Source organism: Lepisosteus oculatus, chromosome 9 (assembly GCF_040954835.1).
Source record: "Lepisosteus oculatus isolate fLepOcu1 chromosome 9, fLepOcu1.hap2, whole genome shotgun sequence".
Taxonomy (NCBI): domain Eukaryota; kingdom Metazoa; phylum Chordata; class Actinopteri; order Semionotiformes; family Lepisosteidae; genus Lepisosteus; species Lepisosteus oculatus.
The window spans coordinates 37,113,142-37,137,921 of NC_090704.1; the positions used below are offsets into that span (position 1 = coordinate 37,113,142).

Consider the following 24,780-nt stretch of genomic DNA (forward strand, 5'->3'; position numbering starts at 1 on the left):
CTTTTCTTTCTAATGTCGCACTGGGGGTGGAGAATGGGAGTTGGCAGAAATGGAAAGATTGTGTAAGTGAAGTTTTGACAATTCATATTGGTGCTCATTTATTTATATTGAGCAAAGCTGACCTTTTCCATAATGTGATATGACACAGAAATACTTTTTTTTCTGGATTAATAAATGAAAAATACATAAAATATGATAAAAAAGTATTTTTTTTATAATCCCAAAGAAATAGAATGATCTTGCTTTACAGTATATACTGCATATACAAGCTTGACCATATCTCCCAGATTTTTTTAGATAAACTGTCAGGCCTCTGTTAGGATATTTTCAGGAAGAAATCTTGCTGAATCAGAAATCAAGCTTATGAATGGCATTTTAAGAGCCTAGGTTTAGCAGGTTTAGAGCTTAGATTAGCAGGCTACAAAAAGATTACTTAATTGCCAAAATAAGAGGATGCCCCTGTTATGGGGCATCAGCAAAGGGCATTTGAACAGGACGTGGCATAGTACTTAATATTTTAAAATAAACACAGCTCAACTCCATCTGATTCATCAAGCAAATTACCACACTTGAAGGTTTTGATGAGGGTAATGGTGTACAAGAGACTGTTCCATTTGATTTCTAGAGGATTGCAATCTGGGGATTGTTTCAGTTAGGGAAAGTGACAGACATCTTTCTTATCCTCAACAAGTCAGCTATGCATAATCTCTGACTGAGGGTCTATTTATTTGACTGGTAGTCTGTAATATTTTGATGATATTGTGGTCTTTCACATTCTTTATAAGATTAAGAGTATATAATGTCTTGGAGAAAATGGATAAGAATGTCACTATTTGTTGGTTTGATAAAAGGAACGATGTTATATATGGAAATGTTCAGAAATCAGTTTACAATTTCAATTTCAGTGTCACAGACAGACCAAAAAATGACCTTCATATTGAACATAGTCATTGTCAAAAAAAGCAGTTTCAAGTTCAGTACATCAAGCTGTGATTTATTTGTAATTTGGTAGATTACACAATATTACAAAATATTGTGATGTTTTGATAAGAAAAGACCGTGCTTCAGTGCAATATTTAAGTGATGAAAATCGTAACATTAAACATTTTGTGCCAGCAAGTCCTCATATGTACTCTTTAATAATATACATAGCCAGATGGTTGTATTTTTTTTAATTCCTTCGACAGTTTAATTTAATAACTCCATAATAATACTAAACTCCATGATTAATTCTTGACAAATGTGAAAGGAATATGGGGGACAATTGAGCATTTGGATAAAGTATGACTGCTTTTAAAAGAGCTGGTTACAAGACAAACCCCAACAGTGTAAAACCCCAGCACTTGGACAGAAAACAGGATTGTATTCCTTGCAGCACAAAAAAACTAAAAATGATCAAAACAATATGAAGCACTCTGGCAAGTTATGCATTCGGGGATGCAAATACTGTAATTAATATTACATTGAGAACAATAATGTCATCTCTCTGTTGGGTATCTCTTTGGTACTATATCACTGTATCACTAACTTGTTGGTTCCAGCCTTTTGCTTACTGATATCTATATTTAATTGATTCTTGTTTACAATTAGGCTGTTTTTGTACATAGTTAATTTCTGGTTTATGGTTTTTCTTTTGATTTGTAGAGCACTGCAGATGTAGGCAGCAATAATATAAATACTATCATTAATAAGATTTTTGATAATTGTCTGCAAAGTCTCTATCATTTACTAAAATATTTCATTTAAAAGTGTAATCTGAGCCTGTTATGTCACGGCAACATACATGTATATGATAAAGGAAAAGTACAGAACAGATGTCGAAGGTCATCAATACCTTGCGTTTTGTGGTGCACCTAGTGGTCAAATGGGGCAATTGCATGGTTTGTGATTCCCTTTCCTTTCTTCCAGACATCTCTTTGATCGAGACATTTCTAAAACCTTAAGGTAAAAAATACCATTGAAGATTCTACAGCAGTGTAGTTAGGATCTTTCAATATATTGCAATTTGACTATAAAGTGCATGGAATTTCACTTTCACAATGATATAAATAGGAAGAATTTTGATTTTAATTTTTTGATTGATTATTCCACTTTATCTATTAAGACAAACAGACACGTTGTTGTGCTTGTGTGTGTGGCTAGATTGTAGATGTTTGTTCAGAAGCAGTAATAGGAATAATTCAACATTAAGATATTTCCAATTTGCCCAAATGTTGAGTTGTTTATACAGAGACACTCCAGTGTTTTAAGGTTTATTTTAATTTGGAGTCACTGTCTCTGGATATATAATATGAATCACAAAAGGAGTTTTTATGTTTTGAAAATATACAATAAAACATCTAAAATAAAAGCAAGAGGAGCTTCCTTAAAATGGTCTAATCCTGATTTCAAGCATAGCAGTAAGTGTCCACTTCAACTGAAAACAGCATCACATATCACAAATCAGTTAATCGATGCGCCAAAGGTAGGCAAAATCAGCACATCCATTGTGTTTTTGTGTTCTCTTCATAGTCGCTTGGCATTGCAACAGCATTCTGCATTCGTTGTGATTAATCTGGAAAGAGAATCTACAAATCATGCTGTTTGAAAAAAGGGTTACATTAGGTGATTGGTTCCAACAAAAGTTGACAGGATTTGGGCCTGCTTAAATCTGAACAGTAGTTGATTTATTTAGAACATTTCTTGTGGAAGACATTATATTGTAAAAATATAGTGCAAAATTCAACCCAATAGCTGACACTGGTGGGAGTTGAATATACAGTATATCCAACACCCTGCCAACCCTCCTCCCCCTACTACATATAAAAAATAAGAGTGTTTATGGTGGAAAAATCCTTAATAACATTCCATTTCTCTACAACTGGCGATCTGCCCGGAAAATCAAGCATAACCTGTCAAATTACTCTGTCAAAATAAGGTTGTAAACAAAGTGGTGCTTTTTTAACTGAAAAACAGTTTTTGAAGAAGTGGTACACACTCTAAAGTCCATCTAAAGTATATTCCCTTTAGTGATGTCATTTTGAAAGGCCATCTATATACAGTACAGTACAGTAGCAAATGACTGAGACTCACTGTCCACCAAATGTTTGCTTTGTTCTTGACTTTTCTTAAGTCATTTCTGCAATGACACTTCCTCTTCACAACAAAAGTTACTACTTTTCTAAGTTTTCAATATTTCTAAAGCAGAACTGCACTTGAACAGTATGTAATACTGATAATTACAGTATGAAGAGCATCATTCATCATTACAAAAGTCAGTGTACGTCTTCTAAATAAATTCTCTTAATACAAGACTATTTAAATTACAGGAAAGTGCAATTAAATCTGAAAATAGAATGCACTTTTTTATACAATGAAAAGTCAAGATAGCTATGTTGGCAAAGCTGATACTCTGTTTTTTTTTTTCATTTCAACATAAACCTAGATGAGGTCCTCAGATCAATTAGGTACGAGCAACCGAAGAACATGGGTTTTAGAAATCTCACCATCTGTGAATTTAACAGTCGCAAATTCACTTTTGATCTGATCTGGGCAACAGGGTCTTTGATGGATGAAGAGCAGAGCAGGATGAACTGAGCCGATGATTGTTAAGCATAACGTTCAGATTAGCCACAACAGAACAGGATCATAAAATGAATCTAGCTAGTGAGTGAGGCCTTTAACTACCCTGAATGTAGTATCTTGTCCTTTCTTTACCTCATTGCATTGTATCATTGTTTACTTAATTTCCTAGTCCAACCTTCTACAAAACTTTATTTTGTGCTGGGTGTACCATTCCTGAGTAGCACCAAAGACCTCTTCACATTTCCTCTTTTCCTAACTTTTATGGTAAATCTTGACCTTTGATTTATTTTTTTCTGCTTGTGATTACCTTCAGTCTCTCTTTCCTTTCAGTTTTTTCAGCTTCTTTGTATTAGATACTTCTACAGGACAGGAACCCAATAAGCAAATGACACCTTTGTGTACCACCTGCTGTATACCTCATAATCCAGTATAAGTGAAAATGGAATAGAGATGTGAATGGGGTGACTCTACATCCTTAAAGTAATGGCTTAGCCTGATTTAGCAAGATCACAATGCTTACATTTCCTCCTCCTTGACCTCTCCTACTTGTTTTGAGGTCTATTTCCCTCCTCTTGTCCAAAGCACCTGTCCTCTTAAATGGCATTTTGAAAGCAATGAGTGCTTTACACTTTGGGCCAGTTAAACACTCCAGATTCATTTCAGCCGTGACAAAAAAGGATTCTTTGTATTTTCTGTTTTATCTGATGAGATAAAAAGATCTGACTAGATAAAAAGCTCCACTGAATGTTCCCCCTCCCTCCTCAGCAGGAATAGACCTTCATTACAGCTTCAGAAGTAGGCTGTGGAGCTGAGAATCACAGGCAAATCCATCAGCTCTGCTGTGCTATCTCTCCTGAGGCATACTGTACTAGCACATCTAGTGATGCACATACTGCTGATTTGCCATCTATGTTTAAGCTGTCTGCAAAATAAGTTCAAAATATTTTTAACACGAGCTTCAGTTTATTATAACAAAGCCATGTTTTCAGGAACCATGAACAATTTTTGGTGAAAATTTGGAAAATTAGTGGCTTTATACGTACTGTGAAAACTGGATCAAATACAGTTTCACAATCACTTAAATGTCTTGCAATTCTCTGAAAGGAAAACCTTTTTATCATTTCAAATGGCAAGCACTACACCTAATTGAAAATAAAGGATTGTAGCTTCAGTATAGTATATAACTGTATAAGGCTCAAATGAAACAAGCATCATGTCTTCCAACTCCACAGCTAGAAAGGGCCTTTCAGCAAGTGTCCACTTCCCTGCTCCTATGACCAGTTCAAAGACTCCATGCAAACCATGCTAGCTACGGGTTAACGTTGTGTTAAAAAAATCTTTTTGTGTTCTTTCTAAAAAATAAATGTTTCTTTCTAAAAAAGGAATGTTATTTCTGCAGCACAAGTGGAGGATTTGGCCATCTTCATCAAAGCCTCTTCACTAAACACCAGTAACATAACGCAAAATGGATAACTTTGCTTTTCCAGTCTTTAAGGACTTCTCAGCCATCATACACTTCCAGAAAGAAGTGAGGACATGAAGAAGAAAAAGAAACAAACTTTTCTAGCATTCATAATTCTCCATTTCTTCTTCTATTCTATAACTTCCCTTGTATTAGCTCCATGTTTTTTCCACATAGCACAGGGCTTTTGAATGCCCTCATCCTTATGACCAGGCTATTGTTCCCTGAGCTAAAAAAGTTCAAATAAAAGAAGCGTCTCAATTACTCACACGCTAACTCACTATACAGGGTCCAATTACTCATGCACTAACTCACTAAATAGGATTAAATGATGTTACATTATTAAATTGCCATCAAACAAGTTGTAAAGTATTCAATCTCCCAGGTACAAGGTTTAGCTGAGAACAATCAGCCCCTGTGGCTAAAATGGGCAAGATTCTCTTATGATTAATTTCTTATGGTATTAACAGTAATCATAAGGAAAAAAAAAAACATAAGAGTAATTTTTCCAGAATGAGTTTGATGGAAACCACAAAACAAAACAAATACATCTCTTTTAATATGTTAATCTGTCTTTAATGTCTATAACAAAAATGAGCAAGCAGTTGCCTAATTATTTTTAAAAATTAAAATTGGATAACACTTTAGATTAAGTACTGGTGGTAACATTTGTTTTCTGTTAGTGTTATTCAGCCTAGAAGTGAACCGTGCAAGACCACACAGTGCTCAGATATACTGTAATGCCACGTCTTCAAGAACATAATGCTTAGGTTGAGAAAAAGTTGACAACCTTTTCTCCTGACAGGGACCAGATCATTAATGCAATCAATAGGACACAACTGCATACTGTATATGCTAGCTACAGTGGAATATCTCATCTCCCAGAGGCCAATCAAGCTATTGAACTCTGCAAAGATTATCTTAGTGTCCTTACCTAATAGCTTTGTATTGTTTCGATTTTCACAGTTACATTACATAGTGAATTGCTTTTGTATGATGTCTAATTTGCAAAATAACAAGTACACATGCTAATTTATCAATTAACTTTAAAAAGAATGTAACTTCTCTACATTTTAAACAGTCATCAAGGTTTAAATTCAAGCCATAAAGTACTGTATGCCTATAGTGAAAAACAGGTTATTTAAACTTATGTCTTCAGAAAAATATTATTACATTTATCTATCGCTGTAAATAGCTATCTTACTTTCTTTTTAGGGTTTGCTTTATCTGAAAATGCACAGTATAGCATATAAGACAGAAAATGACAACTAATCATTACTAACAGCTCAAGTCAATTCTACAGCAGGGGACAAACAAGTGGCTATTCACTGGATAATTTCATTCAAAAGAATTGCATGAGCAAACTGAAAACCTTAGTTTGTCCTATCATAGGAGTTCACTACTGCTATGCCAGTAGTCTTTAAACTAATGCTATAACAACTACAGTACATGGTTTGTTCTCCATGTAAAAACCAAATGTCTTTAATTCGTGTTGGGCTGCGCCATAAAATAAAAAAAGTGTTACTGCATGGTACAAACACATTATAGCTACCACTACCTAACAATTCACATATATGTGTTTTTAAGAGACAAGAACATTGACACATAGTAGCTAGACTGTAATTAGTCTAACCAGATGTGTTATTGCCACTATCACCAAGGTCAAGAGTTTACCAATGATTTTTTTATGCCCAAGGCTTTGTGTGTGTTAATAAATCAATAACAAAAACTGTACATGTAAGTATATATTAAAATACAAATCTCTTCAATTTCTGTTTAACAAGAAAAATCAAGCAAGACATCCAGTTGAACAATAATTTATAGTTCAATAATAGTTTAATGCACATCTGCATTCTGTAGCTTAGCCCATATTACTGCATGTCAATATATTTCAATTTCTTATTGTGTTTCTTATTGTGTGAAGACCTACCATCAGGTTCTCTGAATAAATTGTATGCATGCCCATAATCCAAAGAGAGCATTCACAGAATTACGGGTTCAATAACTTTTTTTTGGGAGAATCATGGCAGATCCTTGCCTTCAGCTACTGTCTTACAAAACAGCCTGAGGAAAATGAGTACCATAGCCAGGGGAAATCTTAAAGTATGCTGTACTTAAATCTTTCTCTACTGCTTAAACACCTTGAAATTTGTAGACCTGACTTACATTTTATTCAGTGACAAGAAGTTATGCATTGGTAAAAGGCAAAAAGAGCTTTCCCTCAGACAAAATGAAGGTCTACCACAGCTGAAACTGTCTGTTAGAAAGTAATGCACTCTAAACATTTTCCTCTGATTGAACAAGTCACTTAAGGTTTGAAACTGCTTTATCTTAAAATGTAAATAATACTTGAGAGAAATAAGTTCCAGTTACCTGACAGCAGTTTAGCAGGGCAAATAGCTCATTACTGCATCGAGATATTTTTAGGCACATACTGTAGCCTTTTGGATGCAGATTTTAAAATGTTACTCAGAGAGACATTAGATTGGGAAAGCTAAGGAAAAACTGAACAGCATGTTGGAAAGCTAATGTTCTCTGAGGGTCATTCCAGAACACAGTGGAGCCCATTTAAACTACTGTATGACAGCCAACATTCAAATCACGATATTCATGTAGAAGGCCTGGCTAATGACTCCTGTTTAATGCAATACTCACTGCTTTGCACCAAGTTTCTACACTAATGACAGGGGTCAAATACCATAACCGGGGCTTCAGAGTGGAGGAGATAAACTGGGAAACTAAAATTGTTTCCATTGCTGTCTAAACCATTGATGTCAATTATGCTTGCTGGTACCAGGTGTTTGTTGTAGAGTATATGCAACTTCCTGCAGGTATTACTTACAGTAGGTGGGGACTTAATTGAGGTGGGATGGCTAGTTATTTCAGGACAACACATTTGCTTTTAATGACTTGTTAGCATGTAGCTCTCCTACAATAACTAAGAAAATAAAAATACAACAAAGAAAGGTAACCTTTTATCATAGTGGTAACTCTGAGTGACTAAATGTGAAAACTCCTCAGTGGGCTATACTGTATACTGCGTTCTACCATGTATTGATATTTGTACCTTTTAGATTAGGTTCACAGACTGAATTTAAGAATATTGTGCTACAGTATACACTCTATACAATATTCTTTACATATGGTGCAGTTTTACACAAGCACGGGATGCATTTGTGGTACTGAAGTTGATAATGAGACTAAAGCTGACTCTATCGATTGACTGCAAAACAGTCCTTTAACACACAAGAGGACATACCTCATCAAACTTGAGGTATTTTAATAAAATTATACAACACAATCCATTTGTGAAAAAAGCTTGAAATGTGTTTCTGAATCCTGTATTTATTAGCCTACACTGTACAGTTCACAAAACTGTACTGGCTATATGACTGCAAACTCCTATTTGTCCTATAATGAAATGTATAATCCAAACAATTCCAGAATATACATGTACTATAGGTATAGAACTAACAAAGGCAAGTAAATGATTTTGTCTATAAATATCTGACATCTTGAATTATAAACCTCTCCCATGCTACTGTACATTAGTCAGGGAACAATCATAGAACAATCTGTCAATCCAAGAGATATTACAGATCATAATACATATCGTAACGCATACGGCCTCCATTACTCGCGAGAGCTGGCTTACCAGAGCAGTGACGTCACCACCCTTCCCTGTGGATAGCAGGGACCGCAGCCACCAGGCTGAGGGGAGATTTCCCTTTGACTCAAGAGGTCCCTGTTGAGTGACGCTGGAGGCCTGGGTTTGAGTCCCTGATGGTGGGGGGCTGACCTGATTTGGCAGCGTCGAGGGCGCCAACATGAACCCCGTAGTGTTACATTGGTGTCAGTAGCGGGGTGGGATAGCCCTTCATGGAGGACAGTGAGTTAAGCCTGGGAGAGTGTAACGCATACGGCCTCCATTGCTTGCAAGAGCTGGCTTATCAGAGCGGTGACGTCACCGCCCTTCCCAGTGAATAGCAGGGGCCGCAGCCGCTGTGCTGACGGGAGATTTCCCTTTGGCTCAAGAGGCTGGGTCCCCGTTGAGTGACGCCGGAGGCCTGGGTTCGAGTCCCCGACAGTGGGGGGCCGACCTGATGAGGCAGCGGTGAGGGCGCCCATGTGAACCCCATAGCGTTACAATATGAAGGTATGGAAGAAACAGAAAGGGGAAAAGCAAGGCACTCCTTAGGTCAGTTTACTATGAGATAGAAGTTTGGATTTACTGTTTATAAGGAATAAACCACATCAGGTATGAATAATTCCTATAATTGTAACCCCATACAATACTGTCTTTGGTTATAATAATAATAGAGCATTCACTGTGTTAGCAACTTACAATTCGCAAGAAGAGGTCTACAGTAAGTCGGAGGTCCAAGTAATACATCAGAAATTAAGTAAACATGTTTAACACCAGCACTTAGGTTTCAATTGGTTATAAGATTACAATTGAATGATCTAGGAGGGGTCATGACTTGTGTATTCGTAGGGGGCCAACAACACATAATCATGTAATTTCCTGAAAAAGCAGGCATTACGTTCTGGAATGAAAGCAGCTTTGATGCTACTTTGAACGGTACAAACCAGCATTAACAGAGCATTAACGAATGAGACCAGTTCAATTTTCCTATGCCACTGTAGGGGTGCTAAGCGACATCACACCTCCCAAAATAGAAGGAACAGAAGCAGTCCAAATGCTTCTTTCAACGGCACAAACAGAGCCCGAACAATTGAGGTGGGTTTCATTCTCTGTAATGTTTGGTGGAGTGCCAACTTTGCAGACCTGAGATCACCAGGATATTTACTCAATTTTTAATCTTTGCAGAACGAACTCATGCACCAATTATCTAGCATGCAGCAAAAGAAAATATTAATCAGAATTAATAAGCAGCTTAGATGCATTAGCATTAGGAGTTGAAGACATTACTGTCATTTGCTACAGCTTGTACTTTCACACCTGCTGTACATGTGACTCACAGTGCATGCAAATGATGTCAAATGTTTTTTTTTCAAACTGAGCAAATCTTTCCTATAGACTTTCAACACTGAATGAGTAATATAAGAGAGGATTTTGCCAAACTGCTGAGAGCTTCCTCCTCCTGAAACCACAGTGACTTCACACACCCTTAATGGCTCAAATATAGAATATCCTTTGTCAGAGGCCATCCGCCTAAACTAAGGGGTCTCTACAGTGAAATTCACCCTTGCTGCCAATTGAGCAACACAAACAGAACATTTAATTTCTCTCTTTAGTTCTTGCCTTCAGTGTTTTTATTAATCCTTCTTTTAAACAAATGAAGTGGACTAAAATCACTTACAGTATGTGACCCTCTGTCCTCTTACAGTGTGTAAAAAACAAGCAGGCGGTTGCACCCAGGAGGGTGCTGCACTTCAGTGGTGGGTGAAAAAGATCCCCTCTAATGAGTAAAGGTATTTACATAAAATATTTTTACAAATGCATGGTAAAGGGAAATATTATGATCAATAAGATTAGTGATAATTATGTCCTTCATGTTTAACCTGTAAACCTGTAATATCAATAACAACTTGTAAGGAGATTTTAATTTGAGAGTTTGCAATCTAACATAGAAATTCTTTTTCTTCAAAAATATTTGCAATAAATTGTAGAGAACAAGAAGCAAACTGTAATGTGGGTGGATGATCAGGTGTGTAAACACCATTAACCATTTTCAGATGTAAAACAGATCAAAATTTAAAGTGAAAAGATATTACAGGGGTATTTTACATTTTATGATTTTATAGGAATAATTTAAATGTACTGTACATCCTCAGTGGGCTGTTCCCCTGCTCATTAAGGAGATGGTATGTAGACAAAAGGACTTAAGTTTGAAAGGAGGATTACTGGAAGTTCCTCTAGATCTGACATTCCTTTGTGAACACATCTCCACGCATGACTGAATCACTTTCTTCACAGCTGGCTGGTGTTACTGCTGAATCACTTCTGATGTTTCCTGTGTAAGTGTGAAGCCAATCTGCCTTGCACAAACCCCAAGCCTACCTTATGATTTTTGAGTCCCTGGGTCAAGCAATATGTCTGAAACTGCCAACATCTGAGGGACAGAATGTAAATATACATTTTTATTAAAAATCCCCATAGATTTATTTCACCTATCCATTAAGAAGGAAAGTCATCTGTTAAATCTTGTTCATGCATTCTGCATCTTAATTTTCCAAGATGATGTAGTATGAGAGGTTCTACATTAAATAATAATCTTTAAAATATACATAATTTGATTATTATATTAACAATCTAATTAATATTAACAGTGAAAAAAACATTTTGACAACTTGAAATCAATTGTTTTGCATGTTTTATCACAGGCTTTGATGGGCTTGTCTGCCTTTTTTAACAGTAAGATATGGATTAAACTATGTATTTATTGTACACAGATATTCTGACAATGTGTAAGCAAGCCTCTAGTTTAAATCAGTGAAAAAACAGTCTTAGTAAAATGTGCATAGACTTTGCTCATACTGAAGATTGAAGAGTTGGCTAGAGCTCTCATTTCATCATTTTTAGTAGGTTCCTTTTTATTTTAGTACATATCTACCAAGCCTTACCTAAGAGCATGTCTAAAAGAGGCTGTAAAATGTACTAAATGGGATTGTTTTCAAACTTTTGGCATAATGTTAACATTTATTTTTGTGAACAGAAAATAAGTAAGGCACTTCTATGTTTTCATTAATAAGCACACTGTCAGCATATTCAGATCACCACAGCAGAGGTTTTTCTGAGGAAGTGTCTGTTTCCTATTTTGGAAACATAAATTTCATTACCTTAACCCCTGCAGTGTGTGCACAACATTGACTCTTTCGATACTATACAGTAATTTCTAATTCAGTGGTATTCATTTTTAAAGCTTCTCTATAAGAAATAAGAATACACTGTGGACTATCCCTACTGCTACCTTTAATAAAAGTAATAAAGGCTTTCACAAGGAATGACAATGCCCAAGATAGAAGCGTAATGAACTGTTATGGAGCTGATATTTGGCTTAACCCACTTGGCTGAGGGCCGGCCTCCTGGCTATAGGACAAGGAGGCCAGAACCCCCACGCAGGGTAACCTGCTGCAGAGGTGGAATTGGGGTGGAGGTGGGATGCAAAAGTTGCACACGAGGGAGAGGGATATCGTGTTGGTATTTATAGCGTTTGGTGGAGGAAGGATGAAGGGAGTGATTGCTGATTACTGACGGCTGGGAACCATTGAGCGTGGTTGTCATCCTTCCTGAACTTTTGTTATATATAACATCCATTTATCATATTATGTATTATTTTTTTCTAGTAAAAGAGTGTATTTCAACAGTAATACAGGCATGTGAGTAAGGTGTAACTTATTAGTATCTTCATTCGTTTTGTAGTTGAGAAACATCACTGTTGTTCAAATGACAAGAAAACATTATCAGTGATTTCCTGCTATTTCATTTCACATATTCTCCTTAAAACTTCAATGCAGGATATAGAGTAGATTACCAATCTATATTGAGGAAAGAGATATGCCAAATTCTTCCACAATTAATTCATGTTTAGGGTAGAGTTCATGTTTACACCTTTGTTTATAGAAGCCTCTATATGTGAAAAATGTCTCAAATGCCAGTTGACCAAATTCCTATCCAAATGTGTTAGCAAGAAGTGGATGAGAAACTTTTAAGTATCACATCTTCCCTTTAATGACCATTACTAAAATATTATACTGCAAAATTGTAAGCTTCCCTGTACAATCTTACACAGTGCAGGTATAAGCTGCTAAGTACAAAATATTTCCATGTAGAAACAAAAACAGTTATACAGAACACACACAATAGGACGTGAACAGAAAAAAACCCTATATAAAAATTTAAAATGGAAAATGTGACAAAACCAACTCCTGTATTTCTTCTCTAGCTGTACAATTCAGATTGAGGTAAAACACTAAACCCTTTATGGCTAGGGATAGCCTGACTGCCAACAGGAAGGGATTCAACTTTCTCCATAACTATAACCTTAAGTATATAGTCAAGAACCCCAATCATACAGTACTGGAAACTCAACTAGAACATAAAGAGGCTGATGGAACATTTTCAGAGATGCGGTGGCCTTCACAAATGTCCTGATATGTACATCAGAAGTTGGATGAAACAATTGGGATGAACTGTGAAAAGTGTTACAAAATATATTGAGAAGAACATTTCATAGTTCCTCACTGATAAGCTTTATGAAAGCATGAGAACAATATTTTATGTTCTGTATAAAGCAAAGGTCTCACATACCAAAGATTGTTCTGAACAACATACTCATTTATCTTTGCATATTTTTGGCTTAAATGTCCACTTGTGTAGGTTAAAATGATAGTTCTTCATGAATGGCAAAGCATATTCTTATAGATATATTTCACGCTATTTCACGCAACTAAAGACACCCAATATAATAAAGATTTACATTATGATTTTTAAACATTTAGATTTAAATTATAAGAAAGCTTATATTTTTATGGTAATATTATATAATACACACGTATCTAAAGCAAAAATTGCAAAAACTATTGGAAGCTGTTTCAGAAGAGTTAGCAAATTATATTGCACATTATGCAAGGAATGAAGACATTTTTTGTGATACATAATTGCATCCTTATAACTCTTAATCATACCTAAATCTAACAAAGTCACTTTGGTTTAGCCAAAAAATGGCTTAATCATTTCCATTTTTGCTGTTGTTCATGCTTTTTGTGAATTCTTCCAAAAAGTGTTCCATGAAAATTAAATCTGTTTTACTACACGAGACCAGTCAAGAATGCAGTCTCAATCTGAGCAATATACTGCAGTACACTGCATTTTTCCACAAGCCATCTGACACAGATACAAACATCAAAAACATTCAAATGCTGTCTGTTCACTGCTGACTTCAAAGAGCTTTTCTACTGCATTCATCCTTTAGGGGCTTAAACAGCATTCTTCACAGAACTTGGTGTATAGAAAGACATAATAATGAAAACAATACACATTCACAAGTGAAACTGTAGCCATAGATGAAAGAAATAAATGTCATTCACATAATAAAAGCGGAAGAAAACACAGTAAATACCACTAATTGCTTGCATGTCCCTTACCGTATATAACATAATTGCTATTAAAAACAGCAATTATTTTATTTAAAAAAATGTTTTAAACAATGAAATTGCTGTATCTGACAGAAAAGTTGGTGGCATAAAATTTGGTCTTACTGTATCATTTTTAAATTCTTAAAAAAAGACAACAAAAAGCATTAATAATCAACAATGGAGACAGATTGTGGTTGAAAGAAAACACAATATAATTTTCTATTTGTAGCACATTTTTTTTCTATTTTTTTGCATGGTAAGAATAATAAATTCATAAATAAACCGAGTAAATGTTAACAATAGGGCCCAAAACACAAACATGTTACACAGAAAAATGGAAAGACATGGCCTCGCTCTGCTCCTCTGCAGAATATTTCAAACTGCTTCGTACAATCAGAAAAAATAATATTTGTCATAGAGATTAGAAATATAGCAAATATCACATGAGCTAATCTTTGAATAAAGTTTTGCTTTAAGAGCTTCACACTCAGTTTCTTTTGTATTCCTTTTCCCATGTAACTAAATGAAATCCAGTTGATTGACTGTGATAAGATTTTGAATTAAATCTCTCATTTTCTCTGAAGTTGAAATCATCAGTGGGTCTGCAGTGTCACTTGATTTTAATTTCTTTTGGACCATCTGTTATATTTGTCACAAACAGGTAATACTTTGAGGAGACTAGTTTCCTTGCTGCCCAGCTCAATTTATTAATTTCAAAAACATGTTTTAATACCCACAGTTCCAAAGGAATAGTGTACACCCTTGACTGAATGAGAAATTCTATTTTTTTAAATCAGACTTTAAGATATGGATATTTTGTTATACATTGTTAAATAGAGTAGCTGAGACTACGCCCAACCTTAGTTTAACAAAAATAAACTCTACAAAACAGTAGAAGGACCTCAGAATATTAGTGCCACAAACACTATATAAACCAAACGTTAGATGACCACTGCAGTGTCTGGAATTGAAATACAACACAATTAGTGTGATTGTTTTGTGATGTGTGATTGTAACGAACAGTTCTTTCCGGACCCTATGCGGACGACACAGTCCGACGGAGTGGGGAAACATTGGGGAAATGTCATGCAGGAAAACGGGGCAGAAGACAGGGGGCGTGTCCAAGGTGCGCTGGTGCACGGGGGAGGTGTGGCCGAGGCGAACGATCCAAGAGTAATCCATAGAGTATCCAAAACGCAAGGGTAAGTCCAAAACCAGGAGATCCATCCGACGAAGGAATTAAAAACCACGAAGGCCGGGTCGGAACCGGCGGACGGGGAACAGGAACGGGAACGGGAACCGAGATTAAAACCTTAACGGGACCAGGCGCTTCCTGGTCCCGGACTCGCACGATACGGAAATCAGATGCAGAGCCCGGATGAGCGTCAGCGCCTGGCTTTTAAGGTGGGCTGGGAATGGGAAACAGGTGCAGAGAATGAAGTCTTTAGTGAAAGGGCTGGAGCACCCTTAAGGAGGGGGGACTATAGTCGTGACAGTGATGTTATCATCATAAAACAGTTTTTGAACTTTTTTTGCAAATGAAAATGAAAGCAAATGAAAGAGAAATTTCTACATGAAAAGGAAGATAGAACTGAACAAACTCTTACCAAGTATAAGAAATTAACAGAAATGTGTACTTGTGTTCTAAACACAGTAGCATTTAGAACCTACTGTACTGAGAGAAAGATAGATATTCATGATCAGGTTTATTATAAAAGGACAGAATTTTATTATTTTAAAGCTTAAAGAAGCTGATAGAATTAGATGTCCTCTTTATGATTAGTTTTAAGAATAAATAAAAAGAGCTTCACTTTTATGAGACCTTTCCTGAATAAGCTTAAATGTGCATGTTTCTGATATAAAAAAATTGCACGAGAAAGGCAAAGATACTTTTATGTGACATTAATAAAAACATGGTAACAGAAACTAAAAATAATATAAGAAAAAACAATAGGCCATACTGTAACAGAATAGGCCTGCACAATAAATAAACTGGAAATACTGTAGACCAATGCATAATAGAGGACTTGACATAGAAAGCAATAATCAATAAAGAAATCATCAGGCCAATGTTGATCTACTAAACTCAAAGGTGTGCTCGCATGCGACTATCTCGGCACGAAAAAGAAAAAGACACATTTCCCCGAGTGTATGTGGCATACCAATGGTAAAAGGATGACTGATTTCTGGAGCTGCAGTCAACAGAAAGTATTTCATATTGTATGTTCATGCCAACGTTTGTTACCAAAGCTAAGTTAATAACTTTATAGCTACTGTACATCAAAAAAGAAAGGAATTCCTCAGGATTTCATAGATTAAACCTTGCTGAGCACTACAATGAAACAAGTACATCTTGTCAGACTCAGCAAACAACATCCAGTTAAATTACTGTACTTTACTAATTACTGTTCAACACCTTTTTACAAGTTTAATACAAAATGTAGTATACAGTACAAATATTGTATTGTATTGGAGATATTAATAAACTGTATTCAAGAATGCCTCATATCTAATCTAATATTCTTGTCTGTCATACTGGGTTTATACTGTACCTTTTTATAATCTCCTCTACAATTATAGCTTTGTTGAACAGGACTACAGCTAATGTTCTTTCAGAAAATGTATAACTGATAATCAACAGATTTAAACAAAGAATAAAACTGTCCATTGTTACTTCGATTTCAGTGGAAGGTTTCCTATTTCTATCTTTTTGTAGAGTCACTTCAAAGACAAAATGAATGATTTTAAACATTGGCTAAGATATTAGTGGTGGCTTTTCATATGTCACTCCTTGGGAAACATCAACCCATCCAAAGGAGATAAAATAGGCATCCAGGCTACTGCAGTGGTAAAAGAAAAACAACAACTGTTCACATTACAAACAACACAAAAGCCATGTATATGTGAAGACTAGTGATTGCTATGGACTATGGACATCACTATGAGTGATGAAATCAGCCAGCCTTGTGCCATCATGAATAATGCAACAGACTAGCAGAAGGAAATTGGTGGTACTCAAAACACCTTTGGAAAAAAAAGAATTCAAATTCTATGTTTTATATTTGCTTTGAAGCAATGCTTTTAGGAGATCTTTGCCATTTGCAATTGCTTTGGAGACTCAATTAACAACTGTTTACAGCCAATTTCAAAGGAATAACAAACACTGAAATAAAATATGTTATTTTGCATTGTATGTACAATCTAACATCCTTAACATCTATCTTGTTTAGGATGACCACAATGAAATGAAAATCATCAAAGAGACTTTGCCTTGGTCAAGGCCTTTGTATATAAAAATGTTTCTGTAATATGAAATTGCTTACTGACATTAAAGTCATCCACCACATTCTTTGCCAACATTTGGTTTAGTTCACAAAGCTTGGTTTATGAATAAGAAAATGTAAAAGCTAAGGCCCTCTCATCAACTGTATTTATTTGTAAGAACATATTCTAAAAAGATAATAGCTGCAATCACTAAAACTTAGTCAGCCCCCATTCTTATACAATTATGTTTTCGTTTAGTGTGCGAAACAGTTATAGGAAGTTTAGTATCATTAAGAACTGAAAGAGGAACTTTTCAGCTGCCTGAAGGATCCTCAGATGCTGTATATGCATTCTTAATTCGACATAAATGCCACCACCACTGGCATTTATTTAAAAAGCATTTATTTCAGTTCCCTCTTTCTTAGATCAAAGCAAACCATTCTAATTACTTTTCATTAATAAGGTAAATCAAACTGAAATTCTTTTTTGCTCATTACATTGTTGTGGAATGTACATCATAAAAGTAATTGACCTGAGGAAAACTAAACTTTTGTTTGCTTAAATGTCCTAGAATGTAAATGTAACTGGAAATTATGGATGTAACTGTAATGTATGTAACAGTGTAATCTTTTTTTAGTAAACATTTGTAATGAAACACATGAATGCTGCATCAAAGTTACTCTGATGACATCGTTATCTGAAACTGGCTTCAAAATGAGCCTTTAAGTGAAAGCTCAGGAGGGGTGGGGACACTCCAAACTCGTACCCACATCCTCACACTTAAGATACGTTTCGAGTGCCTAATACACCTTCCCAGTATCAGTAGCTTTGCATTGCTCACTCCATTCCATTATCTCTCTGCACCAGCTTTATAGCTCAGACCACTTAATGGGAGGAGCTCTGATGGCTTCATCACTACAGTCAGGCTGTCATTCCCTTAGCCAAACAGGATAAGCCAAAACCAAATAAAATCACTTCTATCATTCCATCTTAAATAGGGTTGTCTTAATTCCTGAAATATAAATAAAAATACAGGCTCAGGCAAAGGTCACTGCAGATCTACAGTCTAAGGATTCATGACTATTTACTGATGTTATTATATCACACTGTCATTTGTGTGATGAGGTTGCAGTGACATTTTTCAGTTTTGTTCAGAACAAATACAAGAAAATTATTGTGCATGGCTTCAAGTGTTAAACATACACCAGCTCCGTATAGAACCAAGATTCAGACAGTGAAATTTCATTAACAACTAACATTCTCCACGTATTTACTGTACTCATTTAATCCTCATCCTACCAGTACCACTTTTATTTATTTTCTATGGTATACAAACCCTGCTCAATTTGAAGGTGTACTGAAGCTCACATTAACTGTATTAAATGTGCCTAACTGTATGACACAGGACAGGTATTTAGGTGTTATAGGAGCTCTCCTTATACTCAGCCTAGAGCCACATAGCAAGTATGGATATTGCAGAATAGGAATATTTTTAAATAATCAATAAATGTGTCATTTAGTGTTTTGCTCAACTCACATGTAGCAGCCTTTGAAAAAAAAATCACCTTTTCATTTCTATGCTAGAAATACCTTAAAACCATTTTGTAATTCTTTAGCTGAAGCAGAACATCATTACTGTATATACAGTACATTGCATCAGAAGAATTATACAATGCATAGTTTTCAGAAGAATGATTTTGGATGTTGCCATACTTTTCCAATACTCTCTGCTTCCCTTGACCTTTCAATGGGAGGTGGCTGTAAGCTTGCTTCCTTGCTCTTGGCTGTGTTATGTGAAAGCAATGTGAATTAGCCATGAAAGACTGACTTGCAGTTTAATGAATTACCCCACTATCCTACTCTAACCTAACTAAAATTCCATCTGTGCTAAATTCAAGCCTATATCCACTTGAAATATCTTCTACAATTAAATCTACTGATGAAACTCAGCAATTACATGACCTAAGCAAAAGTAATCTCCCTAATACAGATAAAATAATACAACCTTTTTACCAAAATACAACTGAAATGCCAGTGTATTATTTTAGTAGTAGCAGGATTCTTTTTACAGTACATATGAAAATAAAAAAATAATCTGAAATGATCAATAAATAACAATAGCTGAAATCAATAGTTAAAAGACCTGTAATACTCTGTTTTTTATCTATAGTATTTGGCCTTCCAAGCAAATCAATACAGTATTTGTTAGGACTGATGTAGAATAAGTGTCTCTCCAAAGATGTGTGAAGGAAAACACAAGTGAGTTTAAAAAAATTCTGAATCAAGAGTGCAGGTTCAGGAAACCCAGCAGCTTTGTTCAACAGTTGTTGCACAGAAGTTTTTAATTATCTTCCAAAACCTTAATCTTATTTTAAGAACTCCTTTCAATATATTGCATTGTTTCAATGTATCACTTGTTCTGCAAAAAGTGTTTTGTTGCTTGTTCCACTAAGAACTATGCATGTACAGTATGGATGATACTTTTAGGAAACTATTAGTCAATGAACAAACTACTGCAGTATTGTATTGAAAGCCCTTATTTAAAGATCTGGAGCTTAAATTGTGAAAGACAAAACAAATGCAACATGCTGCCTTTAGATTAAAATTAATTCCTTACCATTCTGTCACACCACTAGTTTCCAACTGAAGTTGTCTGCAGCCAAATGCCTTAGTGAGGAAGTGTGAATGGTTGGAGAGCATTAGCAATCTAGTGCGAGCACTGAAGGAGTGACAAGAGCTATTGGTTTGTGAAAAGTACAGCAAGGAGGAAACATTTGTCACATCTCTAGAAACTAATTACATCCAAAGGCCCTATACCCAAGGTCAAATCTAAGGCCATGAAAAGAATGAAAGAGTGGTCTTTTAGATGAGGTCTTGTTTTCCAAAATGCCCTAAGAAACCCATTTTCCGGCAGCTAACTCCCTTTATTTGGAAGTTTTAAAATGTCTGTTTTTGTTTCCACAGATGTGTAGGTCTGAAGTCACATTCCCAGATGGAATGAGGGTGCTCTCTTAGATCATATTGCACACAATGACCAACACTGTAAGTCAGTAGAGAAGCTTTCAAAGCAACAATGTGTGTTTTGTGTTGCTTGTCCCTTTAGCTCTTCTTAATCACATTGAGCCTGTGCGTCTCCAAGCCCTGCTGCGTGTCTTTCTCATTAATTCGGGGAATTAGAACTTTGTCCAGTCTGAATCTAGGCTGCTTGTGTATTCCAGCAGTGGAATATGGAAAAAAGGCAAAATAACTGTTTCACAAATGTTCTTCTCTTAACAAGGCACCATGCTGTTAAGTGTTCTAAAGACTGCACTTGTTTCAGAAATGCTATTCTAGCTTGGTTCCAGCTCATCTGAAAAATAATTACTCCCTGGGAAAGATTCTGTAGATCCAATGTACTGTAGCTTTAGTTTGCTTGTTTTATTTTGTAGTTTTTAATTCATTGTGATTTGGTCAGAAAAATCTGCTTAGATGTATCTGTGTTAAATTTTACAAGAACAGAACATTTAGTAATTCATAATTTTGTTATTTTGTGTTGATAACACAATATACAGTAGTTAGGATGAAGCAGATTGTAGTCATTGGGGAAACAAATGCCATAAAACAAATGTTTACATTGTATGACATAAGGATTGAAAGCTTAATTATGATAGAAAGAGAATTCTTGTCTGTTCAGTTCTTGAAATGTACAAGGTTTCTATTTCTATCATGTCATATTTCTGTAAAATGAGGGCCAGACCACTGTAACACCTTGCCCTTGAGCATCCTAGCTCCTAACTCGTCTTAGCTCACACTTGATTTGAAGGAACAGCTGAATTACCATAGCAAACATACTGTAACATTCAAATACATGAAGCTTAACAATGTTTATTGCAATTTATATGAAAGTGAAAATACTTACGAATATTGCATTTATATAGTACACATCCCATTGTTGTATTTCTACATTATCGGGACTCAATAATCTAGTTCTCACACTTTTTATGCTATGCACAGTTAAGTGTGTGTAATTAAGAGTGTAAATAAAAGCAACACTTCACTGCAAAAAATATAAACTCCTAAAGCTAACAGATGATTTAAATTACGTATAGCACTGACCCTCTCACACGCTAAATTGCACACACGAAGATGCACAGACATACTGAAAGGATCCAACAGGCAGCTCGAGAGGACATTAATACTTGCTTGGAGCAAAACAAGGTTTGACAGTGCTTGAAAACATATACAGTATACCAAACACAATCCAGGCAAACAGGAGCCTGGCACACAAATAAAACCACAAGAGGGAGTCTGCTCAGTGGGAAGTCAAATGTCTTTTTAGCATGCAAACGAACTTGAAGAATGTGAGGAGTACCTCAACATTACTTGTTACAGTTAATTATTATTTAATTATTCCAAAAGATTATTGCTTACAGTCTTACATAGACCCCAAAAAAGGTCTTGTGTATACCAATAAAATATCTTATTTAATCCATAGAATGCATGTACAGTAACTCATTTGGTTTGCAATTCTGAAAGCTCTGGGTAATTCTAAAGGCCTAGCTGAAAGATGTATTCAGGCCAATCAAAAATGTAATGCTTTTTTTTTAAATACTTAAAGACATCTTTTTAATAGATGTTTAAATTAAGACATTTAATTACAAGACTGGTGCCCTGAAAATGCTGTTATACAGTATTTGTTTACTCTGGCCGTCATGTCGCCAAAGGTTGGTACATTTGACTTAAGCATACATTGTCTTAAATGGTATTTTTTAAACAGTATTGTTTAAGCATAACACAAAGAAACATACTTTTTTTTACAAATTACACAGTCTCATTTGTTTCTGTTTACAATAGTTTGAACAATTAGTGGGTGCTGACTGAAATGACCTTTCTTTATATCCAGTGTCATTAAGTATCACCCACTGCAACTCCCCTGCCATTCATCAGAGACTTTGCTCCTTGCACATTCATTTATATTCCATTAGCTGTTACTTATAACAATTTCACCAAATCAGTTTCATGATCAATGTGCCATTTAGAAAATGCTATTCATTCCCTTGAATGAAAAAAAAAACAACCTTTTCATGAGAATGACTGCTCCTCAAGTTTGCATGTACTGCTGTTTAGTTTATTTGTGTGATTAATTAAGTTTAATAACCAAGTAAAAAATAACTATTTGAAAAACCACAACTGATTTTGAAGAAGTTACATGTCCCAACTGAGTCAAAAGGGATGAAATTTCAAGAAAATGATCATGCAAATGATTAAACTAAAAACCTTTACAGTACACAATGCTGCACATACATTACTTCTGACCATCGTTGTTATATAGTACATAAGTAGTTCAGGTGGGTAGCTGCGTCAGCATGCGTAGGCTGCAAAGGAACAAGTAATAGGTTTATTCCATGCTGAAAAAAAAGAAGAAAGAGAACACAACGTTTCGGCCGTGGAGCCTTCTTCAGGTGTGAGCACACACCTCACACACGGCTCCACGGCCGAAACGTTGTGTTCTCTTTCTTCTTTTTTTCAGCATGGAATAAACCTATTACTTGTTCCCATATAGTACATAAGCTAATAATGGTCTATGAAGTCAATTATTAGTCCAGATATTAATGTGAACAAAGAAACAAAACTATACTGTTTTAGTACTGTATTTACTGACATACAGTATCTAGTACTGCTACTATACATCATTTTCTCTGTGGAGGGATTTACAGTGTGTAGTACTATAATCATTTTTAAGAGCTGTTGCTACTGTACATTCTTTAAAATAAAAATTCATTTTCTTATACATGTGATTTTATATTATTATACCCAACAGGATACACAGATACTTGTAGTATATACAGTTTTCAACATTCATCCAAAACAAAGAAAAAGGAATAGAAACTATGATCTTATTCAGTTGCCACAGCAGTGCAACTCCATTACTGCAGTAGTGATGTTTTATACTAACTGTGCTAACAGTACCATACATGTAAATAATTTATGCACATACTGTACATCAAGATGCTTGATATTTAGTCCTGCCAAAGTGCACTTTAGAAGGTGACTAAGGAATGAAAATTGGATTCATTTTTCCAACCTCTTGGTTTTCTTCTAGCTTTAATGTGTGAAGTAGGCTCCTTCATGTTTATAGATGAGGTTTGAGTCATTATGAATTGCACAGACTGTCGAGGGTGACAACTGTCACATGGTAAAAAAAAAATTCATTTGTAAAATAAGTGTCCACATTTGTCATCACTGGTCCAGATGTGGATCAGAAATGCCTATGACCTACATTTACAGTACATTTAGGATCAAAGCCAAGGACCTTCTGCTTTGTTTACTTACAAAATATTTATGATTTTTTTTTACTTCCATTCAGCATGCTAAACGTCATCAATGTTGAAGTTGCCACACAGCAAGTTAAGCACATGGCTCCAGAAGGCCTCAGACGTGAGATCCTTGTGGAGACACAGATGTTGATGTTCTTGGGTTTGCTGAATTATTTTATGAAGCCTTGTACACTCTTGTAAAAGACACAGGTTGTTTTTACTTTTATAAAACTAAAATACTTAAACTTGAGAATCAAAGGAAAGTGATTATTAACGCCAAACGGAATTTAAACACAGCCTTCATAAGAAGACAAGTAATTGATAAAGAGTGAAATGAGAAATTCATTTCAACTGAAATATTATGTACCTCAACACCTGCATTAGGCTTCAAAAGAGACCTTAAGAACTAATTTTACTCCAGGTGAAAAATCATGTCTTTGAAATTAGTTATGAGATCAATTACAGTATGAGCAGGAAATAATAAAAAGCATATAATCCTTCAGTTCATCACTAATGTATATCAGCACAAAACTCAGCTTTTACACATGCACTGGCAATCTCTTAAAGGGACCACTGCAGGAATGTAGACACCAGAATTATGTTTTGAAGGTCTTGTAGTAGTTACATGTATGTGAAAACATCTCCTGAAAATAAAGGGTTGAACAATTACATGCCCCTGAGGTGACTGCAGTACAAGAAATCTGCTTATATTCACTCATATTTTAATTGCTTGCTCTACAGTACAGTATATGTTTTGTGGTTTTTTGAAAGTCAGGCTAATCAATTCATATTTTTTTAAATAGTTCTCAGCACAGTATTATTCATTGTATGGCCAAGCACACTGTCATTTTTAACTAGTGGTATTGTGTAATTTTTTCTGACAGGATAATACAGTTCATCTCCCCTCCTTGTTTTGAACAAAAAAACTCCACTTCAGGCATTAATATTCAAGTGTACTGGCAGGAAAGGTTTGTGGTACTATTCTCCTGTCAGCATCACTGTCTGAAGGGGGTCAGAAGTCAAACAATATGACTGAGCTATACTACTGTAAATCTGCTTTGCTTCCTTGTTTCTGCAGTCACATTTTGCAGG

At 35.4% G+C, this 24,780-nt stretch overlaps 1 protein-coding gene across 3 annotated transcripts in view; it reads right to left on the reverse strand.

Moving 5' to 3' along the window:
* The window catches only part of gas7b (growth arrest-specific 7b), a 127,933-nt gene that overhangs the window by 77,440 nt on the left and 25,713 nt on the right, over nucleotides 1-24,780 (reverse strand). The window contains exon 1 of one of the 3 annotated variants that reach the window (XM_015356697.2): nucleotides 20,010-20,104. The exons of the other annotated variants lie outside the window; for them this stretch is intronic. Coding sequence (XP_015212183.1) covers nucleotides 20,010-20,012 — 3 coding nt within the window. The 5' untranslated portion in view covers nucleotides 20,013-20,104. Of the gene's footprint in view, nucleotides 1-20,009; nucleotides 20,105-24,780 lie in introns of those variants that run through there. 3 annotated transcript variants of the gene reach the window in all.